Below are 11,540 nucleotides of genomic sequence, written 5' to 3' on the forward strand. Positions count from 1 at the left end.
CCCTCTTAGTTTTTCTTAAATTAGACAAAATTTAGGTATGTGTCTGTTTTCTTTTTCTTTAACACTTTGAGCATATATTTAAGACAATTGTTTAAAATCTTTGTCTAATAACTGAAGTCCATTTTTCTTCAGGCTTTGTTGCTAGAGATTCATTTTTCTCCCTTGAATGGACTATATTTTTCTGCTTCTTTTATGCTTTATAATATGTTGTGGAAAGTTAGATATTTTGGAAAAAACGAAAAACAGCCCCCTTCCTCTCAGTCATGCAGACTAGCCCCACGCAGGGGAAGACCTCCACCAATCTTCCCAGCGTAAATGTTTAAGGTCTTCTTAGGCTTTTGCTTCCATTTTATCTTTTCTGAGCCTATGTATGTGCTTCCTCTCCAGTCCCCCAATATTCCCATCTATGTAACTGCTTTTAAATTTCTTCATTTCCCTAAGAGATACATCCTTGCTTCTTCTCAGGGCATTAGATGTTTTACTATATTCCTTTTTCCGTAGTCTCTTGCTCCCCAAGTGCCTATAAGTCTGAACTTTCCACATACCACGGCACCTGCCACTGCTTTCAGAAACCTTCAGATTGATATTCAAACTAGCCACAGTTTCCATTTGACCTCCAACTCCGAGAAAACAAAAACCTGTTCATCAGCTCCTAGACAAGCCAGAAGATTGCAGACAAGTTCCATTATTTGCCTTCTGTCTCAAGAGAGGAGCTAGGAATTGAGTGACTTCCTCTTAACCAAACTGTACCATATGAGGGAGGAGGTGGGGCAATGACCAACAAAAGCATAATGGTATTTCCTACCATTTCAAATATGGACTTCTCATGTTTAGGGCATTTTTTTTGGTTGCTACAGATATTTGGCTGGTTTCTAGACCTCTCACAAAGCTATTTTAGTCCACCTATTGTTTAATGTTTCTATGGGAGAAAAAGGGCCCAGAGCTTCCCTGCCTGCTGTTTTGCTGTCTTCACCTGTAGAAGTACCTTAATTAAAAAACTATTAGCAATTAGGTTATTAATTTAAATTTTATTTTGTTGTAATAATATTTATTGAGCAAATATTGTGTGCCAGCATCTGTTATGTGCTTTGCTGATTCAAGTAACTCATTTATTTATTTATTTATTTATTTATCTTTTGCATTTTTTGGCCGGGGCTGTGTTTGAACCCGCCACCTCCGGCATATGGGGCTGGCACCTTACTCCTTTGAGCCACAGGCACCGTCCCTAAGTAACTTATTTAAACTTCACTGTATTTTAGCTGGGTGTGGTGGCTTATGCCTGTAATCCCACCATTCTGGGAGGCCAAGGCAAATGGATGTTTGCACTCAAGAGTTTGAGACCAGCCTGAGAAAGAGTGAGATCTGTCTCTAAAAATAGCAGGGTGTTGTGCTGGGCACCTATAGTCTCCCAGCTACTTGGGAGGCTGAGGCAAAAGGATCACTAGAGCTCAGGAGTTTGAGGTTGCTGTGAGCTGTGACATCACAGTACTCTACTGAAGGCAACAAAGCAAGACTCTGTCTCAAAAAAAAAAAAGATAAATAAAAAATAAACCTTTACTATATTTTAGATGGTATTATTGTCCCCATTTTATATATGAGAAAGACGATACACGAAGAGGAGCCCATGGGACTAAGATAGACACATGTTAAATCTTCAGTTGGGACATAAAGGTGATTTATGGTATTATATGGGTTGAGGGAGGTGGTTATAGTAGGTCAGAGAAATTATTGCATCCCATCCCATCCTTTAACTACTTTTCGCTCTGTAAATGCCTTAAAATGGGTTGTGAGTCTCTAAGCTATAGCATGTGACTATATTCTTTGGCAATTAATTAGCTGAAAGAGCACCCTTTCCCTTTGAAGCAGGAAGTAACATATGGTATATGATCTTCACCAGGAGGGCAAGATAGGTCCAAACCCAGCCTTTTGGTGGGTGAATAGGCAAGGAGAAGAATTGAAATGGACCTTCAGAGAGATAACAGACCTAACGTGTCGTGTAGCCAACATCTTCAAGCAGACCTGTGGCCTTCAGCAAGGAGACCGTCTAGCCTTGATTCTACCTCAAGTGCCTGAGTGGTGGCTTGCGACGGTGGGCTGCATCCGGACAGGTCAGTGGTACAAGTGGGTCCCAGTGGACCTCAGGGATGGCTGGAGATGGTTGGTCCTGGGATATTTGGTGCTGGGATGTTAGCCCAGCACCAACATAGCTCTGAAGCTCTGGCCTTAGCTCCTATCCTGGGACCACAGAGCAAAGCTCCCTGACCTCTTGGAATTAACAATTTTATTGGAGACGAAATGCTTTCTCTTCCCTTCTCTTCTTTCTTCTTTATAGTCTCTCTTTCTCACATTCCCCCACAGATTTTCTTACTCTTTCCCTCACACTCACATTCATATACTCTCAAACACAATGTCATACGTTTTGTCTCTCATGTAGTCTCTCTTGCACAGTCTTGGACATTCTTACTTTCCTACAGATTTATCAGATGTTAACACTTTCCCAAATTGAGTTCTCTCTCTCTTACTGAATCATTTAAGAACCATTTGTGGGCATTGTGACACCTATAAATACCAAGTAACCCACAAACACAGAGAAGTGTGTGTCTTCTGAGATCCAAAATATTCCCTTCAAATAATCACAATAGAGTCACCACACAAGAAGGCTAATCTTGATGTAATATAGTTAGCTGATATACATCCATAGTAAAAAATTCCTCAACAGCCCCAATGATGTCCTTTATAACTAATTTTTTTTGCCTTAAATCCAAAACTCAAATGAGAATCCTGCATAGCAGTTGGTTGTCATGTCTTCTCAATCTCCTTTACCCTAGAGAGGGTCCCCAGCCTTTTGTGCATGACAACAGCATTTTAAAGTGCCCAAGCCAGTTATCTTAAGAATGTACAAGAAAAGGCCTTGATTGTAAAAAAAAAAAAAAAGAAAAGGCCTTGATTGTATTCAGATTAAACCCTTCTGGCGGGAATGCTATAGTGTGGTGTTTTCCTCAGGATCATGTCAAAGGAAGAAGTTGGTTTGTTCTCTTACTTAAGGAAGGTGGTATTGCCAGATTTCTCCTTTGTAAAGGAACCTTTTTTTCTTTGTAATCCATGGTGTAATACTTGTGGGACTATGAATATTCCTGTTTCCCAGAAGTCCTTTACAGTGTGGTTTGAGTATCCATTGATGATTCTTGACTGAATTGAGTATTACTATAGTGGTTTTCTATGGGAATTTTCTATTTCTATCATGCCCTCTATATGTGCTAATTAGAATCTTTTTGTAGAGATCTCCCTTTCACTTTAATTATCTATTTTTTATCTATATAAATTAGAATCAGTTTGGGACTCTAAATTTCAGATTGATGTGAGGGTACAAACAATTAGGTTACATTGTTTGCTTTGTTAGGTAAGATCCCTGTTGTACTTGTGCCCTATATCCAGAAGGTATGGCATATACCCTTACATTGTGTCCATTAGGTGAGAGCATACCAATGCCCTCCTTCTTTCTTTCCCTTCTTCCCCCACCATAACTTGAATTAAATTGAGATTTTCTCTTGTGTGGACATGTATTAGTTTATCTAGTGGCTTCATATTAGTATACATTGGATACTTTCTTTTTCATTCTTATATTACTTTAAAAGAGAATGTTTTTCAGCTCTATCCAGTTTAATACAAAAGATGTAAAGTCTTCATCTTTTTTTATGGCTGAATAGTATTCTATGGTACACATACACCACAGTTTATTAATACATTCATGGGTTGATGGGCACTTGGGTTGATTTCATATCTTGGTGATTGTTAGTTGAGCTGTGATAAACAATATATTGCAAATGTCTTCATTATTCTTTTCTGAATCACCTCTTTGATTTTATCTTGCATGTTCACACAACACTCTGCCATAAATTTGTTCATATAGTCTCTGTCTGTGTCATATTCCCTCACAAACAAACTAGCTAGTTAATTCAACTAGCTCATGTGGAATCAAGAATTAACAGCAATGGAAGAAGTATAGAGATGGAAGGATGCACTACCTGTAGAGTTAAGAGATGGTCTATGGTAAATCCAAGACTTGAGCTGAGTCCTCTGGGATAAGCAGGATTAAAGAGAATTAGAAGTGAGGGAGGGGCATTCCAAGCATGGCCATAGGACATGCAAAGGCTTAGAGTTGGGGGTAGCCTATATGCAGAATGGCCATTTTGAAATTGAGAATAGAGTTGTAGGAGATAAAGATGCAGAAGAAGCAGTACTTTCAACATCAGAATGAAGAGCATATTTTCCTGGAGAAAAGGTACAGGTGTTAGTACAGAGAAGAAATGTGAAGGGGAAGAGTCAATGCATTATGGAACTTAGGCAAGTAATAACATGGGAGATGTGTATAGGAAGTTTTGAAACAGGGTATTTAGAGAGAATCAAAGGCTGAGTGGGAACAAAATGGCCTGAACTCAATATTGGTGAAGGAGATAAAAGGGAAGGTAAGAAAGTTCAGAAGAACAATGGAATGAAGGGAGTAGAGGAGATTCAAGATGATATCAAAGGACTGACAGAGAGGAAAAGAAGAGTGGAAAGATGGGGGCATAGATGCAGTTTTTTAATCCTGATGTTGAGGATGCTATCCCATACACATTTACACTCCCAGATCCAGTATAAAGTGGTGTAAAGCAGAGTTTTGGGGGGGGAATCTATCTAGAGTAGAATGTCAGGACAGGGCTTTCAAATTTTAATGTGCATGGGAATCACTTGGAAAACTTGTTAGAAAGAAGATTTTGATTCATTAGGTAGGCGCAGAGCCTGAGATTCTGCATCCCCAGTGGTGCTGATGATATAGGTTTATGGACAGTACTATGCACAGCAAGAGGTTAAGGGATTTCTATGCAGATGAGCCAGGCCTGAGGCCTACAGTTGTGGAAAAGAAACCAAAACAAGTTGTTTCTTTCTAATCTCCAGGGATCATTTTCATCCCAGGGACCATCCAATTGAAAGCAAAGGACATTCTCTACCGACTTCAAGTATCTAAAGCCAAGGGCATCATGACTACAGAGACCCTTGCCCCAGATGTGGATTCTGTGGCTTCAGAGTGCCCTGCTCTGAAAACCAAGATCCTGGTGTCTGATCACAGGCAAAATGGGTGGCTGGACTTCCGATCGCTGATGAGGTAAGTTTCTGGTCTGATGATATATCAGGAAAGATGAGAGAAAGTCATCCACCCCTAAGTGCTGGGAGATAGCAACCAGTTGTACGAAGCTCACCAGATGTCAGAAACTTTCTCTTCCCATCTATGTCACTGATTTGTGTGTGACTCTGGGCTAGTTCCTTCCTCTTCCTCTTGGTCTCATAGAAGTTAAACTTTTTTAGGAAGCTGAATTTCCATGTTTCTCTCATTAAAGTATACTCTCCCCTGGGACTGTGCAAAGGAGATATGTAAACTCAGGGGTTGATGGTGTAACATATTCTTTGTAAGTGGTAAATATAAAATATTTTTATGTAAAATAAATTTATAGATGTTGAATAAAAGATTAAAATGAATTTCTAAGGTGAAACTTGAGACCTCAAGAAAAATGAAATTGCAAGCTGTGGCTGGCAGGCAACTGGCAGGTCAATTTCCATCCCTAGGGACTGAGTTCTAGAGACAATTTGCAGACAGTTAAGGAAGTGTTGGTTGGAGGTAAGAAAGACCCTTTCCATCTCCAAATCTCTGATTCTGTAAGCACTCAGGCCTGTCTCACATCACACAAACTATATTGCATTTATTTTCTTAGAGTGACATTTGAGTTTTTAAAACTCTTAATTTTAACCCCTAAAAATAAACATTACACCAAAGTCACATCTGATGTTAGATTCCAAAGTTTCACAATTTAATGCACACAGCTTAAAATCAAGAACATTCTTGAAAATTCCTTTAAATCACCCCAAATCAGTACAGTACCATTTCTGATCAAGGCCAGAAGAGTTAGTCTTTCTCCCAGTTGGGATTATTTTCAGTTCCTTTGAACATCATAGGATGCTCATATTTACAATGTTAGCAGGCTCAAGGGCCTCTCAGTCCAGGAGAAGCTCCTGAGAATCAAGGCAGACTAAAAGAATGAAAAATTCTATCTGCCATTTCAAATTTATGCCAGGACAGATGTACATCAAATGCAATAATTATATATATTTCTTTCACTCTCGCATTTGCTTGGTTTCTTTTCTCCACCCCTCTTCACTGAGATCATAGTTAAATTCCTATAACACTAGTTTATGTTTAAAAAAAACAACAATAATCACAGCTGTGTTGTTAAGAGCCTAAGATATAGCTCACACAGGGTTTGAATCTTGGCTCTGCCATCTTTAGGCAAGTTATTGAAACTCTCTGAGCCTCTATTTCCTTATCTGCAAAGTGGTCATCATTAGAGTAGTACGCACCTCCTAGCTCTGAGAATTGAATGAGTTCATCTTTGTAAATTGCTTAAAGCATTGCCTGGAACATAGAAAGTGCTACTTAAACATTCAATACATTTTTTAAAATTCACTGTATATTTTCAATTTTTCAAATGAAAAAATTCCAGTCCACTCATTTGAATCATCCATAAAGTCACTTTTATACCTAGCACTGACATATTCAGGTTTTCCTACAGTGATGCATACTCCCAGTTTCCTGTCTATGTCTCATGTTCATTCTTTTGCTTCCCCAGAGAGTAGGCAAAAACAGCACAAATGGCTTTTCTGTTTTTGTCTTGAATCTGTTTGCAGATCAGCATCCCCAGATCACACTTGTTTTAAGTCAAAGACAATGGACCCAATGGTCATCTTCTTCACCAGCGGGACCACAGGACTCCCCAGGATGGCAACACATTGCCATGGATTTGCCTTACGATCTTCATTCCCTTCATGGTAGGAAAGAGTGCGCTGACAGAGGCTGGCTCCTAGGTCTGGGGTGAGGGATGTGCTATGTGTGTGGTTGGGATAGGAATGCTAAATAGAAGTGACACAATCCTGTTCCTCCCTTCCAGTCTCCATGGTTCAGACCTCAGCGGGTCTCAGAGGTAAAGGCTGGAAGTCCTAAGTATTTTTTGACAGAGGCCTCAGAACAACACAGGGGGCACATTTGGGTCCTACCTGAGCATCTTCACAGGAGGCAGGGAGAAAAGGTGAGCAGAGCACTAGACATTCTACAAGCCACACAAATGATAAGCCATTATTTTCCTGATAGCAGCTCCACAGTTTACTGGGAGAAACAGAATATTCTAGAAATATGCCTGAGGTGATAGATCTCCTTTTCTTCCATATTATGGGCAAATCAGACTTGGAGTTTCCCAATTATGAGCTGCTAGGAAAGAAAATATCTGAAAACAAGATACACCCAGCTACTGCCGGGAACTTATAGCAAATGATACATGTAGGCTGAAGCTCCAGCCTTGGGTTAATCATTTAATCAATTTTAAGCCAATCTTCTCCATCTCTTTCCCTCCTTTTTTTCAACTAGTAGTATTTATAACAGACCAAGTTCTATGCTTATAGATTGGAAACATTAATATTGTTAAAACGTCCATGCTGCCCAAAGAGATTTATAGGTTGTATATAATTCTATTAAAATATCAACATCATTTTTCACAGATCTAGAAGAAAAGTAATCTTAAAATTCATATGGAACAATAAAAGATCCCAAATAATCAAAACAATCTTAAACAAAAATTAAATCTGGATGCATCACATTACTTGGCTTCAAATTATACTATGAAGCTGTATTAACTAAAACAGCATAGTACTGGTATAAAGGTAGAGACATAGATCAATGGAACCAAGTACAGAACCCAGAAATAAAACTATATAGCAACGACCAACTAATTATTAACAAAGCAGACAAAAACACACATCGGTAAGAGGATTCCCTGTTCAATACATGGTGCTGGGAAAACTGAAAGCCACATGTAGAAGAATGAAACAGGATCCCTGTCTGTTGCCATATGCAAGAATTCACTCAAGATGAGTTAAAGACCTAAATAGAAGGCCTAAAACCATGAAAATTCTGAGAGACACTACAGTAAAAATTCATCTAGACATTGGCCTAGGCAAAGAATTTATGACTAAGACATCAAAGGCAAATACAGCAACAACAAAAATAAATCTGACTTAATTAAATCAAAAAGTTTCTGCATAACAAAAGAAATAATCAGCAGAGGAAACAGACACATATAAAGAATAAGAGAAAATATTCACAAACTGTACATCTGGCAAAGGACTAATATCCAGAACCTACAAAGAACTCAAACAACTCAGCAAGAGAAAATCAAATAACCCCATTAAAAAGTGGGAAAAAGATATGAAAGAAGAGTTTTGTTCTAAAGAAGATAGGCAAATGGCCAACAGATATACGAAAAATGCTCAACATCACTAATCATCAGTGAAATGCAAATACATGATGAGATACCACCATACCCCTGTCAGAATGGCCATTATTTAAAAACAAATAGATGTTGGCATGGATATGGTGAAAAATGAATGCTCATACACTATTAGTAGGCCTGTAAATTAGTAAGACCTCTATGGAAAATAGAATGGAGAATAAAAGCAGACCTACCATTTGATTCAGCAATCCCACTAGTAAATATTTACCCAAAGGAAAATAAGTCATTATACCAAAAACAAAACACAACACAACACAAAACAAAACAAAACACCTGTACCTGAATGTTTGCCACAGCACAATTCATAATTGCAAAGATATGTAATCAATCTAAGTTTCCATCAATTGATGAGTGGATAAAGAAAATGTGGTATAGATATACCATAGAGGAGTGGAGAAACAAACACCACATAGTCTCACTAATATGTAGAAGCTAAATGATGGTTAATCACAGTCATAAAGTGGTATAAAGGACATTGGAAACTAAGAAGGGGGATAATTGGAGGGGAGTGAGGTATAAAACTTTCCTATTGGGTACAATGTACTACATAAACTATTCTGGTGATGAACACACTAAAAACCCTGATTTAAGCATTATACAATTCATCCATGTAACAAGAACACTTGCACTTCCTAATATTTTGAAACAAAAATTATTTTTTAAAAAGCCCTAAAGGGAAGAGGAAGGACAGGGGAGAGGAGGAGGGAAGCTGGGAGGAAGGAGGATGTTTGGGGGGACCTAACCTAATGTGCATAATGCAATGATACATTTCTAAACTATTGAGAATAGAGTATGAATGTCTTAGCACAACAAATAAACAAGAAAGGAGATAGTTATGTTAATCAGTGATGTAAGCATTCCACATAGTATATCAAATCAGCACATTGTTCCTCATAAATGCATTAATGTATACAGTTATGATTTAATAAAGAATTTAAAAAAATAAAAATCCCTAAAGGGATAGAGAAGGGGAATCCTTCTGTTCAAGTGAAATAAGATGGGCGGAAGCACACAGAGATGAAAAGTAGTATGCATAGAACTAAAGAGACTTGAAAATAGCTCATGTTGAAGATGGCTGACTGGAGCCAGCCTTTCACAGAAGTTCTCATCCAGAGGGAAGGATAATGTTCAGAAAGTACCCAATTAAGCTGAAGACTGGGAGCTGAGCTGAGAGAGGAGTGATAACTGCAGGTCACATCTGCTGAGGCAAGCTGCAACTCCAGGAAAGCAAACTTCAGCTGAGACTTCAAACCAGAGATCCACTAGGATCACACAAGGACCTGCTGAACCCAAGACACCCAAGGACCTGCTGAGCCACCTAACCCCATCACACCAAGTAGGTCTCCTCAGCCTCAGACTCTAATATGGTATGGGTCCTTTGCAAAGCTGTAGGGGAAAAAGCTGCAGTCACCAGTCCCAGATCCTTGACAAAGGGCTGGTTAACCACAACTCTAGGAGCTCCCAATCCAATTTTACCTTACCTGCCCCTCTAGCCAACTGGTGAAAAACAATTATGAGGCAGAATCAATGGGAAAATTCTGGCAACAGGAATAATCAGAATAGATCAACTCCCCCCAAGGAATGATTTGGCAGACACAGCATAAGATCCCTTTCATAAACAAATGTCTGAGATGTCAGAAATCAAGTTCAGAATTTGGATAGAAAATAAGATCAACAGATTGAAGGTAAGGATGGAATTAGAATTTCAAGGAGTAATTCAAAAGATGTCTCAAGAATTGAACGAATTCAATGACAAAATTACCAAGGATTTTGACACATTGAGGCAGGAACTTGCAGCCCTCAAAGATCTGAGAAATATAGTAGAATCCCTCATTAACAGAATGGAACAGGCAGAAGAAAGGATCTCTGACATTGAAAACAAAGCTTTTGAACACTCCCAAATGCTCTAAGAGGAAGAGAAGCGGAGAGCAAAAATGGGTCATTCTCTCAGAGAGCTCTGGGATAATTTGAAGAGATCTAATATTTGCCTTATAGGAATTCCTGAAGGCAGTGAGGTTGCTTTGAAGGATACAGATGCTCTACTTCATGAAATAATCAAAGAGAACTTCCCTGGCATGCCAAGAGATTCTGAAATTCAGATAGTAGACAGTTTCAGAACCCCAGCACAACTCAACCCAAATAAAAAATCTCATAGACACATTATAATTACCTTTGCCAAAGTTAATATGAAGGAGAAAATTCTGCAAGCAGCCAGACATAAAAAAACCATAACCTACAAGGGGAAGAACATTAGAATGACTGCAGATCTATCTGCTGAAAACTTTCAAGCTAGAAGAGGGTGGTCATCAAACTTTAATCTCCTTAAACAAAATAACTTTCAACCCAGGATCCTGTATTCAGCTAAACTGAGTTTCATTTATGATGGAGAAATTAAATACTTTAATGACATGCACATGTTGAAGAAATTTACCATAACTAAACCAGCTCTCCAGGATATTCTCAGACCTATTCTCTATAAAGAACAGCACAATCCTCCACCATCAAAGTAAACTCACTCAGAAACTTTTGATCAAATTCCAACTTCCACAGTGGTGAAAGGATTAAAAATGTCCACTGGACTTTTGAAAAACTCGACACCCAAAATACTACCATGCTTATCAATACTCTCAATTAAGGTGAACAGCTTAAATTGTTCTCTTAAGAGGCACAGGTTGGCTGACTGGACACAAAAACTCAGACCAGATATTTGCTGCATACGAGAATCTCATCTTACCTTACAGGATAAATATAGACTTAGGGTGAAGGGATGGACATCTGTTATCCAGGTAAACAGAAATCAGAAAAAAGCAGGGGTTGCAGTTTTATTTGCAAATACAATAGGCTTTAAACAACAAAAGTAAGGAAAGATAAGGATGGTCACTTAAGGGCAATACTCAACATGATGAGATTTCAATTATTAACATTTATAATTAAATGTTAAATTCTGGCACCCAACCAGAATATGCCTCAATTTATAAGAGAAATTCTAACAGACATGAACAATGTGATTTCCTCCAGCACCATAATAGTTGGAGGTTTTTTTTTGTTTGTTTGTTTGTTTTTTGAGACAGAGACTCAAGCTGTCCCCCTGGGTAGAGTGCCATGGCATTACAGCTCACAGCAACCTCCAACTCCTGGGCTCAAGCGAGTCTCCTGCCTCCGCCT

The 11,540-nt window shown here is 38.6% G+C and overlaps 1 protein-coding gene across 1 annotated transcript in view; it reads left to right on the forward strand.

Annotated features, from left to right (window-relative positions):
* Positions 1-11,540, forward strand: part of LOC100961636 (acyl-CoA synthetase medium chain family member 1) — a 43,536-nt gene that overhangs the window by 3,712 nt on the left and 28,284 nt on the right. Inside the window, exons 2-4 of the mRNA XM_012805677.2 lie at positions 1,898-2,108; positions 4,939-5,146; positions 6,721-6,861. Coding sequence (XP_012661131.1) covers positions 1,898-2,108; positions 4,939-5,146; positions 6,721-6,861 — 560 coding nt within the window. The remainder of the gene's footprint in view (positions 1-1,897; positions 2,109-4,938; positions 5,147-6,720; positions 6,862-11,540) is intronic.

Source organism: Otolemur garnettii, unplaced genomic scaffold (assembly GCF_000181295.1).
Source record: "Otolemur garnettii isolate 467f Iridium unplaced genomic scaffold, OtoGar3 scaffold00044, whole genome shotgun sequence".
NCBI classification, from domain to species: domain Eukaryota; kingdom Metazoa; phylum Chordata; class Mammalia; order Primates; family Galagidae; genus Otolemur; species Otolemur garnettii.